At 46.4% G+C, this 17211-nt stretch overlaps 1 protein-coding gene and 1 long non-coding RNA gene across 2 annotated transcripts in view; one reads left to right on the forward strand and one right to left on the reverse strand.

Moving 5' to 3' along the window:
- Positions 1–12632, reverse strand: part of LOC309532785 — a 64615-nt gene extending 51983 nt beyond the window's left edge. The window contains exon 1 of the long non-coding RNA XR_014220017.1: positions 12510–12632. This is a non-coding gene — a long non-coding RNA (uncharacterized lncRNA). The remainder of the gene's footprint in view (positions 1–12509) is intronic.
- On the forward strand, positions 5145–15423 carry LBX1 (ladybird homeobox 1). Its single transcript, XM_082223462.1, has 3 exons — positions 5145–5301; positions 13455–13894; positions 14695–15423. The coding sequence occupies exons 2-3, from the start codon at positions 13570–13572 to the stop codon at positions 15180–15182; spliced, it is 813 nt and encodes a 270-aa protein (XP_082079588.1). The 5' UTR covers positions 5145–5301; positions 13455–13569; the 3' UTR covers positions 15183–15423.
- The last annotated feature ends 1788 nt before the right edge of the window (positions 15424–17211 follow it).

Below are 17211 nucleotides of genomic sequence, written 5' to 3' on the forward strand. Positions count from 1 at the left end.
TGGCGACCTGGAGGCGCACTAAGAGAGGAAACCAGCTGCTGTTTCCAAGTCAGGACGCCGAGGAGTTTCTTCGCTGCTCCTTCGCCGCTTGCGACGCTGCGTCGCTCCAACCAGATTCCTTCCTTCCTTCACTCCAAAATCCAAAAGCATCAGTTCATTTTTCTTTTCCCTTGGATCACCACTGCGCGCCCAAGGGCAACGCTAGTTTTCCTAGCGTAGGGAAGAGAAAGAGCCGGCATTACGAGAGAAAAAGGGGGAAGCGGATCACCTGGCGGTGCCTCTTGAACGCAGTTGGGACCTTGGCTTGGGAAGGACAAGCAAGGTCGAGGATGCTGCCACGCGCACGGCCTTTTTCTTTTCCCATAGCTGCATTTCTCTGCTTGCAATCGTCACCCCCCCAAATCTACGTAACTCAGGATAACTCTTCATGTATCTGATGCAAGTGGACTGCAGTCCAGGAAAGCTTGCGCCTTAGTAAAGTTGTTAGTATTTTAGTCGACGCCACTTGTTGGTTTTGCTGCAAGAGGCTACCAGGGCTACTCCTCTCGGAGTTTCTTTTTAAAGTTACCTTCTCCCTCCCCACGGCCTCTTGAAGAAGCAGCTGAAGTATGTAAACTCCCCATGAGACTATTCCTGGCGGGCTCCGTTGCAAGGGACAGAAGTTTGAGAACAGCAGTGCCCTCGGGAATAGCCATAGTAGAAGCAACGATAATAGCAACCCAGATATAGGTGTGGTTGTTATTTCTCCGTGGCCCAGGGATATGTTTTATATCTACAGCGCAAAAGTGCATCCTTTTGCTCCCTTCGCACAAATTTCTCACGCCTTAAGAAATATTGAGGATATACACACTTGCCTAAGAAAATAAGACGCGTCTCGCGGAATCTGACCTAAATTCAACCAATCCGGAATTTTTCAAGAAGCACACAAGAAATGGACCAGTGGTCCTCCGGGTCACCCTAGAAATAATGAAACAATAAAATGGCGAAAGAGACCTATTCTCCCACTTCAAAAAATTGGGAGGACATCCTGCTGCTTTCGGTGGGATTTATTTTCAAACAAGTGGCAAAGTGCGCGCCAGCGCGCTTAGGTAACCCTGAAATAGGTAAATAGGCATTGAAAGAAGAGGGCCGTATCCCTGCTGAACAGAGGCTTTGATTTGTGATTTTGTTCCAAAGAGGTGTTGCTTCTGGCTCTGGCGGGTTTGCCTTTGATCCTCACCCCCAATTTGGAGAGGAGGAGCCGAGACAAAATATTTTGAACAACTTTTAGTCTGTTTCAACTTTCTGCTAGATTCCAATGCTGCTATGCCTGTTCGGAACCCCCCTTCCCAAGTGAACTATTTATGCAGTGTCTACTGCTCCTATATGAACCGAATTAACTCTCCAGCGCAGTGCCAACCATGCTTACTCAGAAATAAGTGCCCCCCCCAAGTCCAGTGGGTCTTACTAACCTGTAGGTAGGTGGGTTTAGGATTGCAGTCAAACTCATTACTCCGTTGAACATCTAAGACTTAAGTGCTTGCTTCACATTGATTTTAGTTGGACTTACTCCCAGGCAATGCAATCCAGCGAACGCTTCCCTGGGAGTAAATCCCACTAAAATCTCTATTCGGTGTCTCTATCTTTCCCTGGAATGAACTCATGAACTAATGTCTGACACCGATTATAGAAAATATCTGGGGAATAGGAAATTAAAGTAAATGCATTTCCTATCTTTCTGCAGTTTGCAAACATAAGCGATACTTACAAAGGATAAGCGGGTGGTGGTGCTTTTTTTACTTTCTCTTCCTGCCAGATGTTACTCATCCTCGGCTTTTGCAACTGTTTTCCCTCCTCTCTTCTACATTGCTGTAGGAATGGGATTGTAAGGTTTATTACAAACCGTGTTGACGGAGAACTCAGTTGCGCGTTTGCACCGGTTGGCTTCCTTTGTATTTAAAGGACTTGTGCCGTCCAGCTGACATTGACAAAGATACCTCTGTAGGAGCCTATAAGTTTCGTTAAGAGTAAAACATTGTAGCCGTGAAAACCGGGCAGCTGAGCCGACGTAGTTCGGATAGACCTTTTTGAAAGTTGATATTTGGCCTAGCTAGCTAAAAATCGATCCTGGTCATTTGAAAAGGTCAAGATGTAAACATTTCTCCTGTACCCTGCTCTTGTTTTCTACAGCACAGAAATGTTTCGCTGGAAAAGGTGACTTAAGAAACAGCAACAGTGCCGTTGTTCTGTTTTATTTTTAATCCATAGTGGAGTTGTCTGCCATACGATCCTTGCGCAGGTCTCGTTGCGATGAAGGGGGGACGAAAATGTTTTTGTACAGTTTCCCTTCGTCTCAATGGAGCTTGGGCGGGAGAATGTATAGCTGAACTGGACTCCTTTCCATGTACGCTTCCTTAGGAACTGTAAGATCATATTATTTACACAACACTCTGCTTTCCAATGAATCTGCATTAGGTCTTTTGTAGTCTCTTTCATGGCAGGTATAAAGAAACGGGTTGCCTAGCTGTTGAAAAAGGAAACTATACTGATCAGAACTTTTAACCTCCTCTTACAAAACAGGCAAAAGTTGATCCGGTCTGTGCATTATGCATTTTCTCCTTTTTAAATAAAGTGCTAAACATTATGAAGGAATAATTTGGAATACTCTGGAGTGATTCTTTTAAGGGCCCAAAGTATTTTGTGGGCCCAAAGTACAGGAAAAGTATTATTCTGCTTTGCCTAAAGCTAAAAATCCTCTGCATGCTTACAGGGAAATATGCTCGACTACTGAATAAACATGCACAGGATTGTGCCCCATGACTGTAAGCCTTTGAGCACCTACTTGGGAGTAAGTCCCGCGGAAATCAGCAAGTCTTCACAGGGAGAGTCCTGGCATGAATTCCTAATTCAAGTCACAGGAATACTGAGTGTGTCTAGACAGACTTCCCTCTTTTGATTCCAGAGATCATAGAACTGTAGAATTGGAAGGGACGATCAGGGTCATCTAAGTCCAACCCCATGCAATACAGTAATTTTTGCCCAACATGGGGCTCGAAACCACAACCTTGAGATTAAGAGTCTCGTGCTCTACTGACTGCGCTATCCATTGGTCTTAATTCTTGATTCTATGGGCCTAAATTTCGTAATTGATTCTACTGTGTTTTAATTGCCTTGCCGTAAGCTACTACTACATTATGTGCAGAACATTGGGACTTATTATTGTTATCGCGGCCACCACCACAATCACCACCATCTTATTCTGGGAAGGTATTCGGTCTCCTCCGTTGTATGGTAACTCACTGAGCAGCTCCACTGACGGAGCTCGTTTAGAAGGTTATATCTGGGTTTCCTCCGAAAATGAACCTCCAGAGTTAGCCAAGGCAGTGTCCTTCAGAAGTGTTGCACTAAAACACCACTCATCCCTGACCATTGGCCATGTTGGCTGGGGACGATGGAAGCTGGCTACCTTCCCTAGAAGAAGCCAATCACACACACACACACACACACCCCAACCAAATTCTGTGACACATTCACGACCAACAGGTTTAATGCTGCATAAGGTTTGGTGCACAAGAACCCAGGTGGTTCTTAACAGGAATCACTGTTGAGAGTGAAAACGCAGAGGAGATGAATAAGATGGGGCAGGAAAAGATAGTTGATCAATTGATGGGTGGGAGAGAGGTGATTATTAGATCAAACCTATCCATTCTTATCAGATATGCAGATGACACAACCTTGATGGCAGAAAGTGAGGAGGAATTAAAGAACCCTTTAATGAGGGTGAAAGAGGAGAGCGCAAAATACGGCCTGAAGCTCAACATCAAAAAAACTAAGATCATGGCCACTGGTCCCATCACCTCCTGCCAAATAGAAGGGAAAGAAATGGAGACAATGCGAGATTTTACTTTCTTGGGTTCCATGATCACTGCAGATGGTGAAAACAGTTACGAAATTAAAAGACACCTGCTTCTTGGGAGAAAAGCCTAGACAGCATCTTAAAAAGCAGAGACATCACCTTGCCAACAAAGGTCCGTATAGTAAAAGCTATGGTTTTCCCAGTAGTGATGTATGGAAGTGAGAGCTGAACCATAAGGAAGGCTGAAGAATTGATGCTTTTGAATTATGGTGCTGGAGGAGACTCTAGAGAGTCCCATGGACTGCAAGAAGATCAAACCTCTCCATTCTTAAGGAAATCAGCTCTGAGTGCTCACTGGAAGGACAGATCCTGAAGTTGAGGCTGCAATACTTTGGCCACCTCATGAGAAGAGAAGACTTCCTGGAAAAGACCCTGATGTTGGGAAAGATGGAGGGCACAAGGAGAAGGGGATGACAGAGGACGAGATGGTTGGACATGAGTTTGACCAAACTGCAGGAGGCAGTGGAAGACAGGAGTTTCTGGCGTGCTCTGGTCCATGGGATCACGAAGATTCGGACACGACTAAACAACAACAACATTTAGATTACTTCCATGCCAATGATTCTGAAGAGGCAGGGAAGAGTTCACAAAGATGAGTAAAAATCTCAGAAAGTCGGTGAGTTTAAACGCACACAATACAGCATATCAATACACTCTGGAATATACCAGGCTGCATTTGTACAAAGAGAAATGCAAGGACCTGAGCCTCCCTGTAGGCGACGCCTTTTGACCTGGACTCTTTGGTCTTGATCCCCCTTGGGAAAGGCTTGGTTGCCTAGTGGCGAGCGGGAGGCATTCTACGCATCGTCAAAAACACCTCTTCCTTGGTAGATCATGATCACGTGCTTTAGCCACAGAGACTTAATTCCTGAGGAAGCTGAGACAGGCTAGTGGGGAATGACATTGAGGTGCTCTTTCTCTCTCCCATGCCTCTTCCTCATGGCTCTGCCTGTTATTTGTCCCCTTCCGGGACCGGCTGGCCTTTCTGGAAAACACAGGACAGGGATCTGCGTTTCTAAAGGTTTGATATTGCCGCTTGTCTCCGTGCTGTCCTCAGGAGAAGTCAAAACATGTTTGGGTGACTCAACGAGGCAGACATAACTAACTGAGAGACAGGCAGGGATCAGCTATGCCGGGAAAAGGAGGTGTCACTTGTACGCAGTCACTTTGGTGATCAACACTTGGATGATTTATGCCTTCGACTTTAATTATATTTCTGTGACAGGTGGCACTTCCCTGGACAAAAGTTAGCAGAGGTCAGCCAAGACGAAGTGTCCCTTTATCAGTCCTGAAATACAACGGAACGAGATGCAACGTCCAGGCAGACAGCCCACAACATTAACTTAGCCTCCTGGCTACATGAAGTGACAGACAGTGGCCCAGGATCGGAGATGAGGAAGATCAAGGTAAAATTTTGTCACACCTTTGAAAATAAATGCAATCTTTCTTCCTCCTTCCCGCTCCAACCCAGTCCGGGTTCTTGCATGGTTACTAAGAGCTGAAATAACATGTCATTGACTCCCTTCAAGAGAAAGACCTTGGGAATACAAAGCAAAACAAACATAACTTGGAGGGCTAACTGCTTGTTAGCTTCAGTTCAAGAAAAATAATCTGTTCTGCAGAAGAAGGCAGTGAGTGGGGGAGAAGTCAGTTCCTCAGGCTCCTTAAATTCAGATGACTTATAGTTGTCAACCTAATCTATGGTCCAGTTACAAAGGAAATTCATACATTTAATCTGAGCATGTCCCATTGAAGTCAATGGAGGAGAACTGAGATTTGGATCCAGGTATTTTAAACTACCCAGTAGGGCTTGGTGAACCTTAGCCAGTCCAGAGAGGACCATGGTATCTCCAACCCATTTGGTATCAATGCCATCAAAGACTTACTCTTCTTATACCTGACGTCATTAGAGGGGTATCTGAAAATCAGCAATTTGGAATGGCATTTAAAAATGGAACTGAATCCATCCAAATTCCAAGTGCCTACTGGAAACTGCTCAGGACACACCATGTATTTAAAGAACACATTTTTAAATGTGTTTGTAAGTAATGTGTTTGTCTGTTGGGAACATGGCTTGTTCTTCCCTCCCACCTAGCCTCAGTTTTCCTCCCACTTTTCAGCTGCTTTGTCCTGCTTTCTTGGGGTTTATCTCACTTTCTCTGTACCATAAAGAGTGATCTGATCTCAAAAGTTATACACAGATGTAAACCTTCTTTGGGATGGGATATCATGGACAGCACACTCATTATTGTCACAACTCATTGAGGTCAGTGGAGTGTTACGTGCAGGGCGCTTCTGATTCTTGGTGGTTGTGACCTTGACCTGTCATTTGTGGTAAGTTGACCTCTAGGCCAGGGCTGGGGAATCTGTGATCCTCCAGCTGTTGTTGAACTCTCATCAACCCCAGCCAGCATGGCCAGTGGTCAGGGACAGTGAGACTTGCAGCCCTGAAGCTTCTGGAGGGCTACCGGTTCCCCCAGCCTTGCTGTAGGCCCTGGTGCAGTCAGAAAAGAACTTTGTGGGCAAAAGTCAAGGATGCAAACCAGCAGAATGAGTTGGAGGGACTTGCATATTTACTATGATCTAAAGAGATGATAGCATTTATGACCATTCAGTCTATAGTCCAAAATTGCATAACTGCACCATTGTCTCTAAGAAAAATGATGTTACGGGGAACCAGGCAGAGGGTCTTCTTGCTGGTGGCACCCACCCTGTAAAATGCCCTGCCATCAGATGTCAAGGAGATAAATAACTATACAACGTTAGAAGACATCTGAAGGCAACCCTATATAGGGAAGCTTTTAATGTTTGATGTGTTATTATGCTTTTATATTTGTTGGGAGCCGCCCAGAGTGGCAAAGGCAGGCTTCCTCAAACTCGGCCCTCCAGATGTTTTGAGACTACAGCCCTCATCATCCCTGACCACTGGCCCTGCTAGCTAGGGATCATAGGAGTTTTAGGCCAAAAACATCTGTATGGCTGAGTTTGAGGAAGCCTGGACTAGGGCAACCCAGTCAGAGAAGTGGGGTATTATTATTATTATTATTATTATTAGCATTAGCATTAGCATTAGCATTTCAACCATCAACCCCCCAGCAAAATGAAACTGCTAGAAACAAGAAGAGCTTCCTTCCACATCAGGACCAGGAAAGTCAGATAGAAAGATACTCAGGCCATTACATCCTGGATTTCAAGGTGCAGTCCTACAAAAGTGATGATGGAACAGAGAAATAAAACATTCCCTGGCCAACACACAATATGCTTCTTGGGTTTCCTTGACTCAACGCCCCCCCCCCACCCCATATGCTCGAAATGCCTTGAGATCCCAGCTTTTTGGACACCTATTTTGCACCCAATTGATTCTGCTGTTCTTGATTCCTGTTGGCTGGTTTCCACTCTCTTATCTTTAATGGTCAGTACTGCAAGAAAGTATTGAAGTTCTGATCCATTATTCACTGGAATTTTGTCTTTGGCTTAAAGAGGAAGGAAGAGAATTGGCACCTCTAATTCCATGATAAGTATTTATTTTGAAGTCCTATTGATTTCAATAGAAGTTATCTCCAAGACATTGTTCTTGGTATGGTTGTAAACACATTCCCACTGAGTTTACAAAGTTTTCTCTCAAGTATGTATGCATACGATATCCTCTTTAAATAGTGTCCCTGAGGCAGTTACTACAATCCAGGACTTTACAATCAATGGATATTTTACCATTGGCTTCAATGGGATGCAGATTGTAGCCATAGGCTAGCTCATTTCCAAGGTGCTTTAGTGATATTTGTTTAGAATCAGTAATTTAATAGTACAAAACTATCTATAAATTCATCCCAGTCCCAATATACTTACTTAAAAGTAAGTTTCATTAAAATCCTCTTTAAGTACACCACCCCTCCTTTTTATACAACTGATTCCACTTTCCGGAAAACTCCAGAACAAACTACCTCAATTCTGATGCACAATCCCTTTAGAATCTAGCTGTTCGTGTTTCTCTTTTGCTTAGTTCTAAGCATAACACATGCTAAAAACAACAATATTCTGTCTATACCACAATCGCTTGCAAGCACAAATGCAGATGCTGGCATTATTGAAGGTTGCGTTGGAAGATACTAAACATTAAATCAACCTCTGGCCCTTCCGACACTTTCAGAGCTCGTTCTTACACTTCCAAATCCCCATCTGTAGTTTCAAATCCCCATCTGTAGTTTCTGGATCACTCACTTGCCTTTACTTCGAATTAATGAACTCCGGATTAAAAGATCAAACGTGAACGTTGTGTTCGCAAAGGCTTTTGAAAAAAACCTCGGGGCACCCGGAGTCTGGAGCAACTCCAGAGAGCCCACCCATCCCATTTCAACCACTTCTCTTTGCAGGACGCACCAGTCTCGCCTCCCAGCAAAAAGAAACTCCTGTAAGAACACAGGAGATTCCTTAGCCCCAGCAAGATCTCGATCCCCACCCTCCTCATACACACACACCCTTCAGACATAAAAGAGTTAAAATAAATGACGGAAGTGGTCAGCATGTGTTCTTCTTTTCCCGGAACTCCCAACATCGCCAGTATTCAAACTTAAGCTCTGAGTAGGGACCTGGCTGACCGGATGCTGGAGTATCTAGGCCTTTGGTTTGCTCAACCAAGGCTCCTATCATCATCATCATCATCTTCACCCACCCTATTTCTCCAGATAGGTCCCTTCTTAACCATGTTGACCATGGTTCAAGGCAACTATGGAGCTGGGAAACGAGTAAAGGGAGGGGGGGGTATAGTCCAAACAATTCCAGAACTTTAAAGGGAGGGAATTTTTTTAATTCCGTGCCTTGCTCGGCTAATAGCAGGGCGTTGATACAGTGACGTAGTCAATAGTGCTTGCCCAGATAACAGTGGAGATGATCCACCGGGAGAGGAGAGTCGGGACCTACTTTATTTCGTGTGACTGCTCTTTTCAATCTTATTCCAAGTCGACTTCACCGGTGCGCACATTTCGCGCGCATGGGCGGGCTGTGGCGAGCCCTTGCAAAGAGGACTCGCGAGAATGAAACGCAAGCACGCTTATTAAGCAATATTCTAAACACGTGTGCAAATCTTTTAAGGGTCTGTGTGAGTGAAATGGTATGCATTCGTTTGTTTGCTTTCTTTTTCATTTATCTGGGTCGTTTTCTTTTAAGGGCAGGCCACCAGTATCCAAGGGTTCCTCAGAGGCGCGTGTAGAAAAAGTTGATCTATTTATTTCAAACGCAGGGGACAAAGCCAAATGGCCGATCTGATCCTAAGCACGCTTAAGTTTAAGTAAATTGCTTAGATACGTCTGTTGTGAAAGGTCTCTAGCCCACTGAGCTGATGTGATTAAGGCGCAGCACCAGCCCCAGCCGCCTCTAAGTTGCAGGGGGGGGGAGGGAGGATGTGAGTCTCCTCGACAGCTTCTCGGCTTGTCTTGGGAGGGACAGGCCTCCCCCGACGCCCTCTTCTTCTGAATTGGGGTGAGCTGCAGCGCGCTCAGTATACATTACCCAACCCAAAGAGACTCCAGTCCACACCGAGAGAGAACACAAGCCTGGACCGACGTGTTATGGGTGTACCTCACCCGACACCCCACCATTGTTGTCTCGGTTTAAAACCGAGCTTCCGAGGCATCCTACCTCAAAGCTCTCAGGCCGATCAAATCTCGGCAGGCATCTCTTGATCTGCTCAAAGATGCCCGCTGAACCTCTGTGTCAAAGCACACTTGTTCCAAAGGAAACTGCCATTGATTACAACGAGCTACTGCTCCTCTCTCTGTGTGTGTGTCTCGTGATGGAGAGACTCCAATCATTTATCAAAGCAGGAAGCCAAAAGAAAGGAAACCACCCCTCTCGGCAAAGCCAAGGCAAGGAACCTAACGATTTAGATTCAGGGTAATTTCTCCCCTCCCCTAATCTCCTCGCAGTATTTGATATGATGAATAACCCAATATAGGCCTTTAAAAATAGGTCACTGCATAAAGAGACTCCCAGAGAGCAATAAAAAAAAGAGGGGGAAGGAGGGCGCTTTAAGGAGAGAAGCCCTTTGACTTTCTCTCGGTGTTTGTTGCCAGCATCCGCGCGCAGAGGACAAACAAACGGAGGCGCCTCTGGATGGGAGTCAAGGTGGGGGTGAGGCGAGCCTGTCCCCCGTCTCCAGAGGTTCCCCTGTAGTCTGAAAGAAGACCTGAGTGCTCAGGTTGGGAAGTGGAAAAAGACATTAAATCCCCCCTTCCCATATCCTGTCTATATGCGCAGGGCGGGGGAACTACCCACGGATCTAAGACGGCCCTCTTCACACCGCGATACTTAATCCAGAATAACGGCAGCGGCATGTTTCGTACCCAGAGTCCCCGACACACTCCCGCACCTTCGTCCACAGCCAGGAACGAGCTACAGGAGCATAGATCTGTAGAGCTGGAAGGGAACCCAAAGGATCATCTAGCCCAACCCCGGCGACGAATAACGGTCTCGTTTTCGTCGCTTTTGTAACCGCTCTGTTTGCGAGGTTAAACGAAGCAAACTAATCCGCTTCTTTCTACCCGCGAGCCTTTGGATTTCACCGCAAACGCGGGTTGTTTCCTCTCTCACACCCTCTTTTATTTTGTGTTTGTTTGTTCAGTTTCTTTGTTCCCCCTGGAACGATACCGTGGTTTATAGGAGTAGTTAAATATTTGCTCTTTCGGTGGTTGACTACAGAGCGGGGATCCGAACTCCCTTCTCCATAGGAGCGGCGGCGTTAAAATATGGTGCCTCTGGTTTTTGCTCGTGTTGGTAACGGGAGGCGTCGGAGAGATTTATGGGATTTTAGCTTTACAGACATGAAGTTTCGGGGACAGATAATAAATAAGAGGGGAGGGGATTGGGGAACGGTTTATTTCCTCTCACTGGAGCCTAGGAGAGGAATATGGGGGGGGGCGAGGCAGTGGGAGGGGAGGCACGGTGATCCCAGGTAATCATTTGTGGAAAGGCTCCTAGCGCTGGAAATGCAGGCGGAAGAGTCACGTCCCCAGTTCGCGGGGTCTCTATTCCACCGGCTCATCCCGTCTCTATTTCCACAGCATCATCACCAACAACAACACTTGACTTTAACCGAGCCCAGAGCCAGCCTGGCTACACTGATTTCAGAGGAGGGGCGCGTGAGAAGGAGGGAGGGATCAGGATCCTAGTTTATGTAACTGGTTTCCACCGAAATAACTGGAGGGTTCCTCTGTTTATAAACAAAGGGCCTTCGGAAGGCTACATCTCTCTCTCCACCCCCCACCCCGCCTTCCTTTCCCTCGTTCCCCCCTCTTGAAAAGGGCTCGCTTCTCTCTACAGATCTCATAAAGGGCACGGGGATGTTGCAAGATCGCCTGCCGAATAATATCCTCATCATAACCGGAAACGTGATGCTGTAATCATATTTTCATCTCGTTCCAAAGGGAGAACCAAAATGGTTTCTTCTTTATCCGCCACTACCACCACCCCCTGGTTAAAACAAAAAAACCCTCCTCAAGGGCAAGGATCCTCAAAGATTCTCGGCGACCCTCTGCCCTGCTCCCAGTCACTCGGGGAGCCTTTCTGGGGCGGGGGGAGGAGAGGGTAAGAAAAGCCTCCACCTCGCGGGTCCCCAAGCCTTTCAGCACCGTCACCACCAAAGAGCCGTATTTCTGCTCAGCTTTTGAGTGAAGCCATACGAGGCTGGTGTAGGGAAAGTGGGGAGGAGAAAAGAGAGGGTGGGGAACCCTCCTTGTCAGAATCATCTGGAGTTTTTAAGGGAAATGAAATATATCCCTTCCGTCTTTGGTGGCCCTTTGCACTTGAATTATAGCAGAGAAGGATTTAGCTAGAACTATAGGGGGACTGAGCGCTCTCGTTCGCTCTCCCTCTGCTGTCCTCTAGGTATTACCAGCGATGATATATTTACCGAAAGTCTATGCACAGCTCTGTGATCGCACCACCTTCTTTGACATGTAGAGATGATGGTGATGATGATGATGATGATGATGATGATGATGATGATATAATAATAATAATAATAATAATAATAATAATAATAATAATAATAATATGCTTGAGCCCAATGAGATCACCCATATTACAAATACTGGAAAGAAACTAGTCTCAGCAGGAACTAACAACAGCTACTGCGTATTTGGTTATCCTGATCTCAAAGGCAGGAGGTCGCCATGTTACTTGGATCAAGGTGAAAGTCCTACACCAATACATCAAACAATATGTCAATATTTTCTTTATTTTATTTTTTTAGAAAAACAATAACCTGACATAAATGGTTACAGAATTAGTACAACAGCGCACGCAAAGGCAGAGACGCTTTGCGTCCCCCTGTAGATAAATAGATAACACATAATAATTATTTCTTCCAAAGCATGCTGAAAGGAAAGGAAAAGCAGTACAAAAAGTTTATGTCGTAGGTCTTTGCCGCCTGCTAACCAGACGGGTATTTATTTATTTTTTAAGACATCAGCCACAACCATTTAAATTCCGAATTAAAGGTACGGAATTACAACTTCGAAAAATAAAGTACATATTATTTGGGGGGGGAGGGGAGGGGGGAAAGCGAAAAAAACACACAGAAAAGATTAGAATAAGCTTTTGAACGAAAGATTTCCCTTACCTGGTGATCTGTTCGTTCCTTCTGCCTCTGGTTAGAAATAATATTTAAAAAAGAAAAAAGAAAAAAATATTAATCATAATCATAATCGAAGTCGGGAGGGGGGAATCTGGAAAGGAACTATTGATGGGATTTTGGAGGGTTATTTAATTTTTCCTCCAAGCACACTGTATTATCCTGATGCAATAAAGCCTGGCTGTAATGTAATTTTAAAATACATACGTCCAAGCAAATAGTGGGGACAGAATATGACAAGTGTATTTCGACATTATAATTCAAGTGGGCTCCACCTACCATCCGCCTCCCAATTAATGGCCTAACCAAGTTGCAAGAGCCTGCATTGGCCAGACTTGAGAGAGGGAGCTAGAAAGAGACAGGCAGAGCGAGAGGGGGCGAAAAGTGTCATTGAGGCGAAGGGATCGCCTCCCAATCAACAATAACTTGTTAGCAAGAGTCAATTACCTCGCCTCTGCCTCTCGCCGTCTTTTTTTCTCCCCCCAGCCCGAGGAAAAGAGGCTCTCCGGCGCCTCTCGCTCTCCCCTCGCTCTGGAGGAGCCCCCCCTCCGGATTTCGCTGGGGGAAGAGGGCGAGCTGGGGGGGCGAAAGACAGATCTGGGACGATTTGGGGGGTGTCTCCTAAAATAGCAGCTGGGAAGAGAAGCGAGAGGCGAGAGAAATAAAGTGGGACAGGAGCGCCTCGGCCACCTCTTTCCCAGCCAGGACTGCGGACCCTGCCTGGCCGTCCAAGGACGGCTTCCCACCGCCCTCCTTGGCCCCGTCCTCCCTCTTCTCTCTCCAGGGCCAGCAGACCTGCCTGCTGGTGGAGTTGAGGACCTGAAGTTTTGGGGAGTCTTTTTGGAGGGGGGCTGTTCTGTTTTAATTTTTTCCCTCGGTTTCTTTTTTTTGCTCCCCGCCTCCTTTTCGGTTGCTCTGCGTTGGCGACTGCAGAAAAGCGAGGGAGGTCATTTCAGGCAAAGAGCGAGCGAGCGAGAGAGAGAGTAGGAAGGGGGCACAGGGGGTGCTGCGGTGGGGAAGGAGCCGGAATCCCCGACGCCCGCCAAGCATGACTTCCAAAGACGACGGCAAAGCCGCCTCGGTGGAGGAGCGCCGGAGAAGCCCGCTGGACCACTTGCCTCCGCCGGCCAACTCCAACAAGCCCCTGACGCCCTTCAGCATCGAGGACATCCTCAACAAGCCCTCGGTGCGGAGAAGTTACACCATCTGCGGGACTGCCCACCTGCTCTCGGCCGCCGAGAAGCACCCTCCGGCCGCCCTGCCGCTTTCCAGTCGGGCGCTGCTCTCGCAAACGTCGCCTCTGTGCGCCCTCGAGGAGCTGGCTAGCAAGACCTTCAAGGGGCTCGAAGTCAGCGTCCTGCAAGCCGCCGAAGGTAAGACCCGCCGCACGCAGCTCGGGCTGATCAGGGGCTCGCTGCCTGCCCCCTTTCCCTGCCTACCTTCTAGCTGGGGGTGTGGGGGGGTGTTGCGAGGGGAGAGAGATGGTGGCGCGTTTGTGGAGAGCATCGGCGGAGAACTTGGCGCTTTGAGGATGGAGGCGCGGCGAGGGCTTAGGGAGGACCACAGATGCAGGTTCTGGTCTGGACAAGAAGGGGCAACCCCATCTCTGGCCCCTACAGCCACGCCGGGCCGTTTTGAGAGGAATCCCGCAAACGCTCTGCGTTTCTTGCCCTCCCCCCTCCCCCAGGCGCAAACTATGTCTTTAGAGAGGAGGCAGCCCACGCGTGAAATCGGTGTGACTACTGCAGCCTGGTTTGTGCACCCAGTCGGTTTCGGCTCCCCCTTCCACCCGCCCGCCCGCCCAAATTATCCTTCTTCCCTCCGGCCTCCATCAAGTCCCCTTGGCCATTAAGATGTTGGGGGCGAATAGTAGAGGCCTACTTTCCTTCTTCTGGGCTGGGATTCGAGAGTCGTCCTGGCTGAATCGGTGGTTTGTTTTGCTTTTAAATTCCCTTCTTCCAATGCAGTTAAGGGAACCCCCAGAGTAAGGAGAGGGAAGGAGGAAGATGGCAAGAGGGGCCTGCTGGTGTTTTTGGGGGTGCCGGATGGCTTCCTATTGCTTTGTGGCCTGGGAAAGAGCAAGAGAGAGACAGAGAGACTGGATAAGTCTCGTTGGGCTGCCTGTGTGGGGGGTGAGCGTGAGACTGAAAAGCCTTATTCTGCCTATTTTCAGGAAGGGATGGGATGACTATATTTGGCCAGAGGCAAACCCCCAAGAAAAGGAGGAAGTCTAGGACGGCCTTTACAAACCACCAGATCTACGAACTGGAAAAGCGTTTTTTGTACCAGAAATACTTGTCCCCCGCGGACCGAGACCAGATAGCGCAGCAGCTGGGCTTGACCAATGCGCAGGTGATAACGTGGTTTCAGAATCGCAGGGCCAAGCTCAAGCGGGACCTGGAAGAGATGAAAGCAGACGTGGAGTCTGCCAAGAAACTGGGACCCAGCACCCAGGTGGATCTGGTAGCCATTGCCGAGCTGGAGTCGACCCCCGAAGGGAGAGCGAAGTCGCGCTCCCTTTCGCCTGCCCTCCCCAAGCATGGACTGGAAGGCAGCAACAGCCACCTCCAGCTCTCCCCCGGCTCTCCGCTCACGGACCAGCCGGGCAGCAGCAAGGACTGCTCGGAAGACGAAGACGTGGAAATTGACGTGGATGACTGAGGGGTGGTGGTGGTTGCTTCTTCTTCTTCCTCTTCTCCTCCTCCTCCCCCTCTTCTCTCCCGCCCTTCTCTTGCCCCGCAAACAAAAACAAACGAAGAAATTGACAAATCTCTTCCTCCCCGCCTTCCTCCTCCTCGCGCTCCCTTCCACCAAGACACAAGGAGAGAAAGTGTCCGCTCCTGCGCCCTCCTCATCACCCGGGGATAAAAAAATAATAAACAGAACAGAACAAAAAAAAAAACAACAAAAACAAAACCCACGCCGGACTTTAGGGGGAACTGCAAATCAGCTTCCTTGGCGACTCAGTAAAGGCGGTTTCTTTTCAACAAAAGCAATAAGCAATATAAAAGAATCAAAATTATTGTTAATTATTATTATTAAAGTAGGAAACAATATCCCAACGGCTGCCAAACCAGGTAGCTATCCCTTTTTCTTTTCCTTTTTTTTGGAACGGTGCAATTATGGATAGCTTCTGTATAAATATTTAAGCATATCTATTGGGTATTTTCTTTTTTTGAGGGTTTGCCTTTTTTAAAAAAAGAATAATAATAACGATATACTTTTTTGTTGTTTATAAAAGGACTCTTAACCTTGGAGTAAATGCCACCTCTTTGATGCTTGGTTAGACGGTTGTTTTGAAAGGTTTTCAAAATCCACTTTATGTGAGAATTAAGTTAAACCGTAGTTCCCTTTGCTCGCATGCTCCCTATATGCACGATTCTTCCCCACCCCCTTTTCTTTGGCTTTTTTGTTTGGTTGTTTAATTCTCAATTATTATTATTTTTTTCTGGGATATCGTGGGGGTTTGGGTTCTATTGCAAGTTTAAAATATATACTTTCTTTCCCACCCCCAGCGCCTAGGACTCGGTCTCCAATGAGATTTCTGCCTCGTTTTACCAATTAAAAGCTATTTTTACCATTTACTGCTATTGTTGTGCTTTTATTAAAAAGGAAAAAGAAAGCTACCTTTCGTATTTTTATATGAAGGTAGTTTTAAGAAAAGAATCTAGACTTATTTTTTACTCTTTTTTAGAATTCTTTTGCATGCTACCGAAATAATAAGACTAATACCGCTGCTCAAAATGATAATATCAACAATAATGAAGAACAGATCCAGCCATCAACAGATGGGAATATTAACGCTATAAATACAAATGTACAGGTTTGAAATGTTTTTCTTTGATCTGTAAAAATAATTTTTTAAAGGCCTGCTTATTTAAGTTACAACAGGGACGGTGTTGCTTTATATCTTGTCTCTTAGAGTTGTACAGACAAGTCTTTTTCCGACACAATAAAAGCTTTACAATTTTAATATACACTTTTTAAGGTTTTCTTTGGGAATGAAAGTCTTTAGATATCCCGTTTATCCGTTGTTATATATAAAAAATGTTCCTTTCGTCACTTTGGGGAGTGATACAAATGTGTTTCAGCTTTGGGTGTCACCAAGTTGCCAGTATTTTGGGGTGGCTGAACTGACAGCAGGAAATCTGCATTTCATACAAGCTACGCGTAGAAATCTACGTAGAACTGAAACTGTATTTCTTTTTTGGGTGGGAGCGTTATCCTAAAGTAATAAGGCTGGTGAGGCATGTAAGTCACCAAATCCAGAAGCATCCGTGGACATAAAAATAATGGCTTATAAAGCCGTGTGTGTGTGTGTGTGTGTGTGTGTGTGTGTGTCTCCACACATACACCATACATTTCCATTCCAAAATATAGCCCATACAGAAAACACGGTTAAGCAGCAATACATCCGTGTTTTGCATATATACGCATTTCATACGTAGCACACATAGATAAGAACCCTTCCCTCAGTTTGCATCTAACAACATTAAAAAACAAACAAACACAATAATCGTCCAAATCATGGCGGAATCGTCCAGTATTCATAAAGACAATTAAAGTAACATGTTAGAATCGCTTGTTTTAAGGGGGCGCGGGCGGGGACTGCAAGGGGAAACGGGGGATTAAAGAGAAAACGGGGGTTAATTTTTTCCCCCTGCAGAGCTGCCAAAACAAAAACAAACAA

The sequence above is a fragment of the Podarcis vaucheri genome (assembly GCF_965113315.1).
Source record: "Podarcis vaucheri genome assembly, chromosome: 5".
Lineage (NCBI taxonomy): Eukaryota > Metazoa > Chordata > Lepidosauria > Squamata > Lacertidae > Podarcis > Podarcis vaucheri.

Bases quoted from the DNA above. Each gene is read 5' to 3' on its own strand.
- LBX1 (XM_082223462.1), top strand. From the start codon at position 13,570: ATGACTTCCAAAGACGACGGCAAAGCCGCCTCGGTGGAGGAGCGCCGG. The intron at 13,895-14,694 runs GTAAGACCCGCC...GCCTATTTTCAG, and splicing joins CGTCCTGCAAGCCGCCGAAG to GAAGGGATGGGATGACTATA.